The following is a 14,775-nucleotide window of genomic DNA, read 5'->3' as shown; positions in this document are numbered from 1 at the left end:
TCACCTCCCGCGACCGCAGAGCACTGCGCCTGCGCGCCGCTAGAGACGCATGCGCAGATGGTATAGGGCAGCCTGGAAGCCCCAAAGGGGAATTGAAGGAGACGGGGCAGTACAGCTGAGGGCACCTGGTAGGGTCTCGGCTGCCGCCGTCATGCCGGGAATAATGGAGCTGCCCACTCTGGAGGAGCTGAAAGTGGAGGAGGTGAGGCTCGCCCTGAGGGCAGGCGGGAGGCCCGGGGCTGCAGCTGCCAGGCGATCCCGACCTCGGGCCCGGCCTCTGCGACCTGCACGATCACATCCCGCCATGGCTCCAAGCACCCTGGCCGCCAACCGTGACCGGCTTCTCCTCCTGCGAATCCGGGTGACACTCTCTAACAGCGTCACCTAGCCCTTTGCTGTACCTCCCCGTGAGGCGAGTATGTATGCCTTCCCAGGTGCTCACCTCCCGCCGAGTCTGTCAAAATCTCGGTACAGAGTAGGCCTTGGGCCGCGGCAGCATACAGTGCGTGTTGGACATTGAGGCAGGCATGGGCCAGGGTGTTCGGTAACAAGATACATTTAAAGCATTTACTTCTTCAAGAGACATTTAAATATTCGTTATGTGCACAAGCAATGAAAATGAAGGGACAATGCCCTGCTTTCGTAGCTTATAAGGAGTTAGGTAAAGAGGCTGTACGACACAGTGCAGCTAGTGGTGTGAAAAGTGAAGTACAGGCGGTGTGTTACTGGGATTATTGCAAACATGCACTTCTACAGGTCAAGCTACTAATTGCTTGGGACACACAGTAAGGGGGTCTTCCGTAGACCAGAAGAGAGTAGAAGTGCTTTGCCCAAGGTCACATACAGTGTGTGGGAGTTGAAATGGGGAACAGATCTGTTCTGAAGCCTAGGCTGTTAAAGCTATGAGTGAAATGGAGGCGGAGACCATGTGCATAGCGAAAGCCAGAGCTGTTTGATGTAGGCCTGGTGTTAGTGGTGGTGAAGTCACTGTTGAGGCCGGAGCCGGAGCCGTTTGAACTTGATCCGGTGAGGTGGTGAGGAAGGGTGGATGTTGTAACGCAGAAGACTGCCATGGCAGGACTTGATAGAAAAAAACAGACTGGCAAGGACACAACTGGTGCTGCTAAGGGTTTCCCCACACTACTTCTTGTAGTCTCTTACAGACCTGTGCAGGTGGCAACTGTTACTCTCCTCAGATGAAAAAAGTATTAGCTGTACGTGGTGTGAGAGACATTTACTAAGAGGTGACAAGGGATGTTCCCATGAGCCAGCTTTTTATTTTTAGCCCATCATAAAACTAGTTAGACATGAGTTGATGTGGTTTTTTTGTTAGATTTTTTTTTAATTGGCTCAGCAAACATTTCATGCAAGAGCTTGCTAATATATTTTTCTTTAAAGTTTGCACAGTTGATGTATCTAATTATGCAAATAGCTGAAGTGTAATAAAAGATAAGTCACACATGATTAAATATGAGAGCCAGGCATGCACGGGTTAAGGAGAATGCACGATTTGATGTTGGATCTGAATTCTAGGCCTGACTGCTTTGTCACCCTGAGTAACTTTTAGCACTTGTAGACAAGGGTTTTCTATGAGGACATAGAAAGGATGGAGAAACCACATGTTAGCTTAATGTAAAACACAGTATTTGAAGGCAGATGTTTTATGGGTAGGGATGGAGAGAAAAAAACAGAGCAGTGGAGGAAGGAAGTGAATAAAGGTAAGGTAATGGGGGAAGCAGAGGCTGGCAGTGAATCCTGGAGGCATAGAGTTCAGCAGCACAGCCCTTTGTGAAGTCTGCTGAGAAGGTTGGAAACATGGGTTGAGCCTAGAAAGCAAACAAGAAGTTCAGGTTTCATCCTGATGCTAAGCATGACTCCTTTGGGGAGCTTGTTTCTGGTTTGTTGTGGCAGTAGAGTAAAGTAAGAATCTTTTAGGAAGGTTACTTCAGCAGCTTTGTAGAGAGTAAATTGAAGAGTAAGAAACTCAGGAAGACTTGCTCCAATGATGTTAAAGTAACTGAGTGACTGCGTGAATGAACTGGGCTAGCCAGGGGCAGCATGGCAGTGGGTGGCTGTGGCCCTGCTGAGAAGGCAAGAGGTCAGACCTGTCTCCAATAGAATATTTAGTCATTTAACCCCAAAAATGCTATTATTTACATGCAATGCATGTAGGGAATCATTGAAGAAGATACTGGTGGAAAAGCATGTATTTGTTTGCAGAAACTGTGAATGTCTTTCTTGGATTGACTGTGAGGAAAATTTCTGGGGTGATGACTATAAAAGCCACGTGAAGTGTATCAGTGAAGGTCAGAAGTGTGGAGGCAAAGACTGTGAAGCCAAGACCCACAAAGGTTATGCAAAGCAGCAGGCGTGGATTCAGAAAATTAATGAATTAATAAAGAAACCCATTGTCAGCCCTAAGGTTGGAGAACTTCTGCAGCAAATCAGTGCCTTTGACAGTGTTCCCAGAAAAAGGGCAGAGTTTCAGAACTGGATGAGGAACAGCCTGAAAGTGCACAGTAACTGTGGTGGAGCAGGTGTGTGACATCTCCCAAGCGTCCAGCAGTGAACAAGATCGGCAGCCATCTTTGAAAGCAAATGATACCAGTGAAGAATAAGCTGAGGAGACCCTGAGGGCCACATGCCGAAGGGGATGGGCAGGCCTCAGAAGAGGATGCAGACAGAAACTGGTGCCCAGTGAAGATGGTGATGAGGGGCAGGCCAAGACGGGCAGGAAAACACTCAGAAATTGAGTCTGATTACAAGAAGAAAAAGGTGATGTTGCCAGGACAGGAGGGAGAGTCCAAGGACTATAAGGTCCCAGCGAAAGGGAAATTCCAGTGGAAGGGGCCATTAAAGCTGGTCTGAGTCAGGCTCCAGACAACAAGATGTCAATCAAAAAGTTGGAGAAAAAGGTTATAGCTCAGTCCCTCACAGTGAAGAGTGACCATCACATGTCAGAGGACCAGCTCCTGGCTGTTTTCAACAAGAAATTTAGCAAGAAGAGTCACCTTTAAGGCGCTGAAGGACAGAGTCAAGCATCTGATGTGAGCACTCTGTTGCTTCTCACCCTTCTGTTGACTGCTTTCCTCTTCTGTTTATAAAGTGTGTAAGGAATTATAACCAAATCTTGTTTTCTGGAACTGTATTTTTAACTTAAGGGAAAAAAAAAAAAAAAAAAAACAGCTCAGAGAGCAGGTAGAATCCATTTTGGACTTTATGACTTAGGAGTCATGTCACAGCCCTATGGAAACAAACATCCAGAAACTTTGAGTTAAAAATGCCCACTGGTGGTGGTGGTGGGGCCTCAGCAGTTAAGAGCACTGGCTTTTAACTGGAATTGGGTTCAATTCCAAGCATCCAAATGGCAGCTCACAACTGTTTGTAACTCCAGTTCTAGAGGATCTGATGCATTCATACCATTGCACATAAAACAATAAAGTTAAATAAATTATATTTTAAAAATGCCAGCCGGGTGGTAGTGGCACATGCCTTTAATCCCAGCATTTTGGAGGCAGAGGCAGGCAGATCTCCAGGTTCAAGACCAGCCTGGTCTACAGAGTGAGTTCTGGGACAACCAGGGCTACACAGAGAAACTTTGTCTGGAAAACAAAACAAAACAACCCCAAAACAACAAAAATATTCCTGGTATGTTGATAATTTTGAGTAAAAATTAAGCAACAGCCAGTACTGATAACATTTTATGTGTCTGGTACATTCTTATCATTTTTATAGTTATGAGTTCATTAGATCCTCACAAGGTACTATGAAATAAGTGTGTCATGCTCCATTTTACATAAATCAGAAATAGGCCTGCCATAAATTAAGTGTGAGGAAGGTTGGAGGTATGCGTGGTTTGTGAAAGCAGTGTCAGTTGTGGAGCTTTGGAGGCTTTGGTGTGACTTTGTCTGTGGGTACCTGCAGTGCAGAGTGACTGTGTGAGGGATAAGGAGGAGATGCTGAAATTCTGTGTTGTGGGGACAAAGGACGCAGGATGCACTTGAGAGGGGACTGTTGAACTTCATCAGCTGTGAAGAAGTTGGTGAGGGCACATGGTTACATCTCAAGCTCTGCACTTTTTCTGTGATTGCACTGTCATGCCAAAGGCCTGAGGAGAGGCCACAGTATCTGGGTTCCAGTTCTGAGGATGGATGGAATGTCACCTCGTATGCATCTGTTTTTTCACTGTTTAGGAATTGGTTCAGTGAATGCATCTCATCTTTTGTTTCCCCATGATAGCATGAATATACCTTCATTTTGATAAGATTGCCACCTGTGTAGGGAAATTGAGCAGCCAGTGTGCAAGCAGGCTTTTGGAGGGCTGTTGTCATGAGGCTTTAGTAATCAAACCAGCCATTTAAAGATATTTTTGAGACATTTGGCAAGCAAGTGAAATGGTGCTCAGTTTTTTATTTTTTTAAAAAATAAGATTTACTTGTTTTATGTGTATGAATGTTTTGTCTGAATGTATGTGTACCATTTATGTTTGGTTACCATTGCCAGAAGATGGCATCAGATCCCCTGGAACTGTTTGTGAGACACCATGTGGGTGCTAAGAACTAAACACAGGTCTAAACAAAACAAAACCGTGAAGCCAGAATGGTTGCACATGGTAGTAATCCCAGCTCTAGGGAGACTGAGAGTAAGAGGCCAGCCTGGCTTGCATAGTTCAAAGCCAGCCTGGCCTACTTGAGAGTGTCTCCAAAAACTAGAAACAAAATGAAAAGGTTGAGTACCTTTTATTAGGCTGTAGGAAATAAAATAAGCAAATGTACACCAAACTTAAACACAAAAATTTACAGATTTGGGGTATGAATTTAACTGTTATAGTTGGTGTGGTAAACTTCACTTATTTATAAGTTTAGCTTTGTGTTGATACTGTCCTGGCTATTGTCTCCTTCCTCTAGGATGTAGGTGAACCTCCCTCTTCTTTTCCCAACATTTGTCTTATTAGTAAAATAATATGTATAAAGTGCATAAAAATACGACTAGGGACTTTCTCACATAAAAGTTTTCATATTTTTTTAAAAATCCAATTCAGTGTGTGTTAAAGTATGGTTTCCTGACAAGGAGTTTTAGGAATCCTACTAATGCTCTCTATTAATTTCTCAGTTAATTAGGAATCTGAAAATTCTCTGGTTGGGAAAACAGCAACAGTAAAGCAAAAGCACATTAGATCAGACAGACCAGCCCTGAATGGAACTATCAACCAGCCCTGAATGGGACTACTGCACCCAGATGACAGCAGTAAATACCCTGCCCTGTTCTTAAAAGTTCCCCATGGCAGAGCTGGTGGTTAGTGTCTGGCTGGAAGGCTTTAACAGGGCAGTAAGATTGAGATATTAGAAGAGAAGCATAGTAATCAAAATGACTGAAAAGCAAGGATAAAGATGAGTTCTCCCAGACAGCAGAATGCTCTGTCAGGTTCCAATAACTGAAACATTGAGTCTTCCGCCTAGGCTAAGGCTGTAGAGCAGAAAGCTGGGCCCTGTACTCTTCCGATCCTTGCGAGTTATCTGCAACTGCTCAATAGTGCTTCTCAGAAGTGCTGGAAGGCAAGCAGGGAAGTCTGGCATGGTCACAGTGTTAGAGTTAACATGAGCTGTAGGGAGGTTCCAAGGTTTTATTCTTAGTAATTACCAGACTGAGCTCTTCTTTTCCTTTCCCCTGATTCCTCTGATTCCCAGTCCTCTGAGAGTTTCAGGTGTCCTTATATGATTCATTTCATACCTGTAGAGGGACCATAGCAACGTTGACAGTTACTTTAAACAAGATTCTGTTAGGGTCACCATCCTCACCTTAAAGAGAAAATGGGTCTGGGGAGAGCCTAAAGCACTCTATTGTACCTGGCTTAGTGTGTGATTCCCGCTTACATCACTTTTCCAGGTGAAGGTCAGCTCAGCCGTCCTTAAAGCTGCTGCCCATCACTATGGGGCTCAGTGTGATAAGGCCAATAAGGAGTTTATGCTATGTCGCTGGGAGGAAAAGGACCCCAGGCGCTGTCTGCAGGAGGGCAAGCTGGTCAACAGCTGTGCATTGGACTTCTTCAGGTAAGACTCGCCTGAAGGCACTGCCTATATGAGTTGTAACATCAAGGTATTCTGAAATATTCTCCAATGAGGAAGTGACTTCTAGCTAATTAAGTAGAGTTGCAAGTGTGCAGGTTTTGAAATTGGATAGACCAAAATTAGTTATTTTGTTTGTTTTGGGTTTGTTTTTATAAGGCAAGTTCCTCCATGAATCTCAGTTTTCATCTGTGAAATAGTGTCTGTCCTCTACAGTATTACAGTAGGTGTTTTGAAAGGTATGCTCTGCCATCTCAGCCCAATACATGCTGACAGACAACAGGCAGTTGTAGTGGTTAGGAAAGCATTGAGTTGGTTTTTAGGTGGGCCATTATGCTCAGTACTCATAGAAGCCCAGGTATGTAATAAACTGAAAAATGTTATGGTCTTGTAATCCTAGCATTCAGGAGGTGGAGGCAAGAGGATCAATAAGAGTAGCCATGGCTACATAGGGAGTTGGAAGTCAGTCTGGGCTACATGAGATGCTGTCTCAAAAAAAAAAAAAAAAAAAAAAAAAAAAAAAAAAGGTTTGATTCAGTCAGCCTAGAACTCACCTCACATGTAGTCCAGGAATTCTTGATTCAGCTCCCAAGTCATCGGCTTCCAATGGGTACTACCTCACCCAGCCTTGGAAAAAGTGTTTGAGTGTTATAATAAAAGACAGAAACTCAACTCAACAGCAAGTTGACTGTGAAGTCCAGAAATAGTTCTGGTGTCAGGCAGGGCTGGATTCAAGGGTCTAAATGACAGCAGAGCTATGTGGTATCTGTTTCCTCTTTTCTGTATAATCTCTCAGTTCAGCATTTCTCTGTTGATGCCATTTTTCAAATAGCCTTTCCCTTTGCTATTGCCTAGATGGTCATCAACCATCTAAGCTGGCCTCCTCAGCAGTAAGCCCTGAGAGGGTGTCATTGGAGTGCCATTACAGAAGAATGGGGACTAACTGCTGGCTGTCAAAACCACAGACATTAGAGGGGAGAATCAAACGTCACAGCTCAGTAGCAACCTTCTGCCTCTGTCCACATGAAAAGATACTTTTTGTGGCTATAATTATAATGTGTATATTTTAAAACTGATTGTCACTGGACATGGTTGGATACATTCTTTTGAATCTATTTTTAATGACTACATAGTCTATTAGTAGAAGGACCAATTGTAATGTATCTGAAAGCTTTTGTTAGTGATCATCAGTCTGTATTGTTTAACCTTTCTTTCTTTTCCTTCCCCCTTTTTCTTTTTATTATTTTTGGACATGTTTTTCCTAAGTAGCCTGGCTGTCCTAGAACTTACTGTGTGGATCAGGCTGCCTTGAACTCACAGAGATAGGCCTGCTTCTGCCTTCCAAGTGCACTATGCCTAGTTCCCCCCTCCCCCAATAATTCCTTAGTATACATTTTCCAACAATAGAATTTTTTTAAGGTTTTGATAATCACATTTGGCTTCTGAACTTTTATTGCTATGTATTTTTTTAAAAAATGAATGATTTAAATGTTTTTCAAATGTCTATGCACCATGTTCATGAGTGCCTCGTGTACCTTGGGACAGGGAGTCAGAAAAGGGCGTCAGATGAGCTGCTGTGGGTGCTGGGGAACCAAACCAGTTCCTTGGCAGGAGCAGCAAATGATTTTAACTGCTGAGACATCTCTCCAGCCCTAATTTAAAAATATGTTATTTATTGATGGGGGGGGCATGTCCACATGCCATGATGGAGGGTCAGAGGCCAACTTTGTGGAGTTGCTTCTCTCTCTCTCTCTCTCTCTCTCTCTCTCTCTCTCTCTCTCTCTCTTGTTTTTTGTTTGTTTTGTTTTGTTTTTTCAGGCAGTGTTTCTCTGTGTAACAGCCCTGGCTGTCTGGAACTCACTTTGTAAACCAGGCTGGCCTTTAACTCACAGAAATCTGCCTGCCTCTGCCTCCCGAGTGCTGAGATTAAGGAATGTGCCACCACCACCTGGCTGGAGTTGGTTTTCTTCTGCCACCTTTATGTCAGTTCTAGGGAGTAAACTCAAGTCATCAGGCTTTGTGGCAAACGGTTTTACCCAGTGCACCACCAGCCTCTGCCTTACTGTTTTCTAGGTTGGGCCAACTTATTCTGCCCTCTGCACTGATGGTATGCACAGTGTTTAAATATTGAGTAGATAGGAGATGATACTTTATGATGCGTGAATTACGTCAATTTGATTGCTAGCAAGGCTAAATATGACTTTATTTTAGGGAATACAAATGATTTTCTAAGAGAACATTGTCAAAGCATCTTTTCCTGAGAGGCAGAGATGAAATAAGTGGGAAATGAAGACTCCCCTTGGCCCTGAGGCCCTCCTAGGGAGGAGATACTCAGGGCTGGAGATGATTAGGGTCTTCAGGCATGGTGAGCAGAGGCCAGGCAGGATCTCCCACTGCAATGCAAAAAGACTGGAGAACACAGAAGGAGTGGGTGCAGGTTACACAGGGTGCTGGGTAACACTGGTGAGTCCTAGGAAGGAAACTGAGTGAGTGGCAGGAGGGCAGCCATGAAAAGTAGATTTTTGCTGCATGTGTAGATTTTCCTGCTACATTTTAAAGGAGGGCCACGTGTTGAGTGTCCTCAGGTTCTAGAATAGAGTAGGAAACACTTTCGGTCTTGATTCCACTGACAGAAACATATTCTGAGTTTGTTTAGCCCCTTCCCATTGCCTTAAATATAGCTTCTAATAAAAGTGTGCTATTTTGCACTTGCCTAGCAAGGACAGTGCCCTGAGATTGCTTCTCAGCTCTGGGGAGGGGTGGGGGTTACAAAAAATAGTGCTATTTTATTCTTCCTTGAATTTGTATTTAATTCCTAACAGGTTTGAATGAAAAGGGAAGGGGAATTTTGCTTCAGTCATTTTTTTATTCTCTTATCTCCATCTTCCCTCTCTTGGGGAGATGGAGTAGGGGAGGAATAGGATCTCATGTAAGCCATCCTCAAATTCACTTTGTAGCTAAGGTTATCCTTGAACTCCTGATCCTCCTGTCCCACATCTGGAATTATAGTCCTGTGCCCCACACTTAGCCTCTTTAGCCATGTGTTTTCTTTGTGTGTCTGTTTCTGTGTGTGCACATGTGCCCTCATTTACCCAGAAACTTGAGGCTGATATCAGGGGTCTTTATTCTTTGATCAGGGTCTCTCACTCAGACACAGCACTTAGCACTATGGCTAGTCTCACTGGTCAGCTTGCTGTGGGATCCCCTGTCTTATCCATCAGAGGATGGAATTTATAGTGGGGTGCCACTTGGCACTAAATGTGGGTCCTAGTGTCTAAGGAAGGTTATAGCGAGTCTTTGGGGTACAGCTTAGGAATGGTGTAGATGGTTCACATGGTGTTGTAGTTTTTATTTTTGACAACCTTTCACACTGACTTCCACGGTGGTTGCAGTAGTTTGCATTTCAGCAGTGGAAAGGGCTCCTTCCGTGCAGTCTCAGCATTTGTTGTCAATTTTTACTTGAAGGCCTGGAAGGTAATGTGTGGTATGGCGTTATTGACTCTTACAGTTTCCATAATGTAAGTCTGCCCATTTGCCTGTGGGTGCTCTATTGTGAGAAGAGCTACCCTAACCTCCTCCTTCCTCTCCAGGCAGATAAAGCGTCACTGTGCAGAGCCTTTCACAGAGTACTGGACTTGCCTTGATTATTCCAACCTGCAGCTGTTTCGTTACTGTCGCAAACAGCAGGCCAAATTTGACAAGTGTGTGCTGGATGAGTTGGGTTGGGTGCGGCCTGACCTTGGGGAGCTGTCCAAGGTAAGGTTCCTCTGGGCTCACCCTGACCTGGAGGTGGGGTTGGGTAGAGGGGATGGGCTATGACAAGGCAGAGAACACCAGGAATTTAAAAGCCTATGTTCATAGTTGAGGAGCTCCATCTTCCCTTCCTCCTGATGTCTGCACCTCCTCTGTGTTCTCGTGACTGTACTTGGCACAGGAGCATTCTGAGTGCTGATCTCCTCAGCCTGTCCATCCCCCAGCCCACCACTGTGGCCTTCTTGGAGAGCTCTTCTTGAGATACTTCTGTGAAATTGAAGACTCTAGGTCCAAAGCTCTGTCTTCACTGTAGGAGTGATCTGTGTGGGCAAGAAAGATCCATCATTGAAAGTAGAGACCTGTCGAGACTTCCACTGGCTCCCCAGCTGAATGCACTGTCTCTATGTAGTGTGCAGCTGAAGAAGCCCTACCCACAATGGCCTACAGTTTCTGCTGCTTTAGTTCAGCTCCTCTGCTCTTAAAGCTAGGGAGTACTCCTTTTCTGGGGAATGCTACCAAAGAGCAAGTGGCTTTGTTCTTCCCTTGGTCAGTTGTTCTTTCAAGGGGCCCCTGGGTATTTTATGTTCAGCGTTTTCCAAAAACAAAGAATGACAGCTTTCTAGATTCACTGCATGAATATCTTGAATGAACATTTGGAACTACTCTGTCAAGGAACCCTTTGTTAGTGACCTGCAGTTAGAGCAGGGGATAGGGACCTGAACTCAATGCCTTGAGTTCCAGCACCAGCTCTGATGTCATCTGAGGTGATCCAGTCACTGTCCTGTGAGCTGGAGGTACTTCACGCACATAGGGTGGTTATAGAGTTGTGTGCCTGGGAGCTCTGGGCACAGAAATGGTATATCAAGGCAGACGGTCCTGGCCTCTATGCTGCATGTGGCTTAGAGCTGGCACATGGCTTAGAGTAAAAGCCACCATTGGCTCGCCTATAAGAACTCTGCTTCCTTAACTTTCAAAGGGGTAATCTGTGGGCCAGAGGTGTTGCCAAATAGTACAGCAATTACCTAGCATGTACAAAGCCCTGCCTGACTCTAGTCCCCAGATCCACACAAAAATTCAAAAATTAAAAATGAATTTCTGGTTGCTTTTCAACTGAGATTTTGGTGGCCATCGGGGTGATAGTTGTAGATATTCTTCATCTCCCTCTTGGCTTCAGTTTAGAACCTACCATTTCATTTGGCTGTTGGCTCAGCTGTTTTTGTTTGTTTGTTTGTTTTAAGATTTACTTATGTAGCCAGGCGTTGGTGGTACACACCTTTAATCCCAGCACTCGGGGAGGCAGAGACAGGCGGATCTCTGTGAGTTTGAGGCCAGCCTGCTCTACAGAGCTGGTTCCAGGACAGCCAAGGCTACACAGAAAAACCCTGTTTCGGAGAAGAAAAAAAAAAGATTTACCTATGTATAGTGTTCCGCCTGCATGTATGCCTGAAGCCCAGAAGAGGGCACCAGATCTCATTACAGATGATTGTGACCCACCATGTGGGTGCTGGGAATTGAACTCAGGACTCTGGAAGACCAGCCAGTGGTCTTAACCTCTGAACCATCTCCCAGCCCCCTTCCCCTCTTTTTTAAGGACTCAACTCTTAACTCCAGTCCCACCACCAGGCCTAGCTTAGCTTCCCTGCCTCCCATCCTGCAGATAGTGATTGTTTGCCTCCCCAAACAGTGGCACCGTCATCAGGTTAAATCCAAGCACCTTTGCACAGCATTATATACTGTGCCACCCTGCCTTGTCCTTAGCTGTGCATGGAATTTACAAGCACGAAGCAGACAGGCCTGACTGTCCTTGCAGGGTGGGCGTAGTAAACCTCTGGGAAGTCACCTGGTGGGAAGGGCTGGTAAGGGCCAGCTGAGATAACATCCTCATCATCAGCACTGAACACCAGAGCTTGTTTAGGTGTGTGGTCTGCTGTTCTGTGGAATTCTATAGATGTCACCACAATTGTCCTTATCTATTTACTTGTCTTCCTCCTTAATCTCCCTAGCTGACTCCCGATTCTCTTCAGAAATAGCCTAGGTCCAGGATTTCGTGTGAGTGATTTGTACAAGGTCCACCCATTTCCCTTGTCATTGGGCAGCATGGTAGAAGTCTTGCTTCACAGTTCTGTTTTGCTCACTAGCCAGTGAGTGAACCCCAGAGGACATCATGTGTCTTCTCCTTGCAGAATGACCAAAAATTGGGTTTTCAGATGGTTATGCAAGGGCTAAATCATTCTAGACACTTCTGCCTGAGGTTTGAAGCTGAGCAGTAGCAAGAGTAGAGGGGTCACTACTCAGAGTCTCTACTGCTGCAGTCCCTTTGATCCCTGCCTCCCTTCTTTGCCTTTGCAGGTCACCAAAGTGAAAACTGAGCGTCCTTTACCAGAGAACCCTTATCACTCAAGAGCGAGGCCGGAGCCCAACCCTGTGATAGAAGGGGATCTGAAGCCTGCCAAGCATGGCAGCCGATTTTTCTTCTGGACCGTGTAAAGAAGGGTCCATGGCCCACACGTGCCCAGATGACAGCTGATAAAAATGCCCATGCTGCTCGCGTGTTCTTTCCTGGATCATGGACATTAACAAAAAAGTTAATTTATGTGACTTGGCAGTTATTCTATACATTTCCTGTCCATTAAAATTTTAAAGGAAACAGTTGTGTTTTATTACACTTTATGTAACCTTTTAGCCTTTAGAGATGACTTCCCCTGTCCTTTCTTGTGCTACTGACTGTCCTACTGCTTGCCCTAGGATGGCCTCACCAGTGTGGCAGGAGAGACACACTCCAGCATGGAAGCTTTTCTACCCTGAAGCAGCTTCCTGGAGGTGTTCGGCGTACAGTGTGAAACCCCAGCTCTCTCTTCATGGCCAGCATTCCAGGCAGATAGCTCTCCATAACCCAATCCAGGGACACGTCCAGGACAGAGTAAAGGCTTGAGCCTGTAACTTAGGCACGGGAGGGGCTGCTGGCTGGGTCCGAGGCAGTGTTGCTTGAAGTTCCTTAAAGAATCTAACTTCCACCGCTTCCCCTCAGTAGCCTGTCGTCCGTCCGGTGCGATATAACCCAGATGTTTTTCCTGATAGACAAGGGAGGTGGAGGCTGAACTCCCAGCTCCAAAGCCAGGAAGTTGGAGGTCTGTGTGTCAATTCCAACCTTGGGTGTGTTCCTTAACCCTTGTGAGAGGTTGAGTTTGAGGACAAACCAAAGGGCACATGTTTATCTACCTCCTGGGCAGGTTAGAGTCCCAGTGTTTATAAAGCTCTGGTTCAAAGCACTGTGCCCCCAAGTCCCTTCACCCCATCCAGTTCCCTTTCACTTACTCGGCCATTTCCTTTACAGCTGACTGGGTCACAGCACTTTCTGGTTGTGGCATTACACTGCCACATAAGGCTGTGTAAGTCATCCAAACTCAATGGCTTTGGGCTTCTTTGTAAAACTGAAAATAGAACTTTGGGACATGTGTCTCCTTCAAGTTTATCCAACTCTCAGTGGGGAGAGTGACGCATTAGGACACATGAGATGTTCAGGGGCTGCTGTCCAGAATTGCAAGGCCAGCTGACAGGTATATGGTATACTGCCTGCCACAGTTTACTTCCCTGGTTCCCTCTCAGGGGAGGCTGGGTCTTACCTAAATAACACACATTGAGCACTTGGAATGTGCCCAGTGCTATACGGAAATCAGCGCCTATGAGTTCAGAGCTGTTTGTAAGTGATAACTGTTGTCTGGAGAGAGAATGTATGGCTCTACCAAAGGACTTAGGTTCAGTTTCCAGCACTCATAATCAGGTGCCTCACAACCATCTGTAATGCTAAGGGGATCCAGCACCTCTGGATTGTGGACACTAACACGTATGTGGCATATGTATGATTTAAAATAAAGTTTCTAGCCAGGCAATGGTGGAGTACATCTTTAATCCCAGCACTTGGGAAGCAGAGGCAGGCAGATCTCTGAGTTCAAGGCCAACGTGGTCTACAGAACTAGTTCCAGGACAGCCAGAGCTACACAGAGAAACCCTGTCTTGAAGAAAAATATGTCAACTAGCCAGTTTCATAGATAAAAGAACTAATGCCTAGGGAGCAGTGAAGAGGGCCCCACCCCATGGGAGAAGGCATACAGGGTACAGGTGAAAGGTTCATCAACACCATTTGTACTTCATAGCCTTGGACACATTGAATCATCTCAAAACTTGTATTTACTGGTATCTGCACCCCACCCCACACACTCAGAGGTTCTGATTTCATTGATCTGTGGTGTGGACTAACAAGGGTTTGAAAACTCCTTTGTTGCAAAACCAAGGTATAAGGCTCTGGGCTGATTTTGTGTATGGAAGCCAGCCAGAAGGTCATGTTCTAGTTGAGTAGTAAGTGACTAAGCTGAGATCTGAATCCAGTTCCAGCCAGTAGCAAAGCCTGTACCCCTAATGGAAGTCAGTGCACATGCAGGACAGGAAGATTCCCGTTCAGAAGATCTGAAGTGAGACTTGAGATTTCTAACAAGCTTCCCGAACAGACTGCTGACAACTTATTGGGTAACAAAGGAATGAAGCATTTGTGGGGTGCAAGAAGCTGACTTGATCTAGCTTTCTTCAAGTGGCCTGTGGAGTGCCAATCACTTCCCAAATGCTAATCCACTTCTGTAGAATTACAACAATGCAGCCTGAACTCTTAATGCCTTCAAATTCAATTCTAGGATGTTTTAACTTTTACCCAAGTTGGACAGCAACTGTGTCTTCCCTCCCCACCTTGCTTTGAATTCCTTGAACAAAGAAACCAGCTTTTGGCTTTCCTGTGCTCTTCTTGATGGGATCACACATCATAGCCTTCTAGGACAGAAAGTCTAGGTAGTTAAAGATATTAATTGCTCACAACAAATGCATGTCTCGATGTCAGTAGTAAAAGGTCACGGTCACAGACAATTTGAAAGCAGTTAATGTGAAGGTCCCTGAACAGGGCTACAAATAA

General features: G+C 45.2%; 2 protein-coding genes across 2 annotated transcripts in view; one reads left to right on the top strand and one right to left on the bottom strand.

Annotated features, from left to right (window-relative positions):
• The window catches only part of Morn5 (MORN repeat containing 5), a 28,968-nt gene extending 28,449 nt beyond the window's left edge, over positions 1–519 (bottom strand). Inside the window, exon 1 of the mRNA XM_051185324.1 lies at positions 443–519. The gene's annotated coding sequence lies outside the window, so the exon portion shown is untranslated. The remainder of the gene's footprint in view (positions 1–442) is intronic.
• Ndufa8 (NADH:ubiquinone oxidoreductase subunit A8) lies at positions 34–12,465 on the top strand. The gene is made up of 4 exons (XM_051185321.1): positions 34–202; positions 5,887–6,050; positions 9,656–9,821; positions 12,168–12,465. The coding sequence occupies exons 1-4, from the start codon at positions 50–52 to the stop codon at positions 12,303–12,305; spliced, it is 621 nt and encodes a 206-aa protein (XP_051041278.1). The 5' UTR covers positions 34–49; the 3' UTR covers positions 12,306–12,465.
• Positions 12,466–14,775: the final 2,310 nt, after the last annotated feature.

Source organism: Phodopus roborovskii, unplaced genomic scaffold, assembly GCF_943737965.1.
Source record: "Phodopus roborovskii unplaced genomic scaffold, PHOROB, whole genome shotgun sequence".
In the NCBI taxonomy this organism is placed as follows: Eukaryota; Metazoa; Chordata; class Mammalia; order Rodentia; family Cricetidae; genus Phodopus; species Phodopus roborovskii.
The sequence above is the reverse complement of the archived record's forward strand: the minus strand, read 5'-3'. Positions and strand labels throughout refer to the sequence as shown.

What these genes read in the sequence shown, in the direction of transcription:
- Ndufa8 (XM_051185321.1), top strand. Translation starts at nt 50, where the DNA reads ATGCGCAGATGGTATAGGGCAGCCTGGAAGCCCCAAAGGGGAATTGAA. An exon ending in AGGAGCTGAAAGTGGAGGAG is followed by an intron (nt 203 to 5,886) that starts GTGAGGCTCGCC and finishes TCACTTTTCCAG; the next exon opens with GTGAAGGTCAGCTCAGCCGT. An exon ending in ACCTTGGGGAGCTGTCCAAG is followed by an intron (nt 9,822 to 12,167) that starts GTAAGGTTCCTC and finishes TTGCCTTTGCAG; the next exon opens with GTCACCAAAGTGAAAACTGA.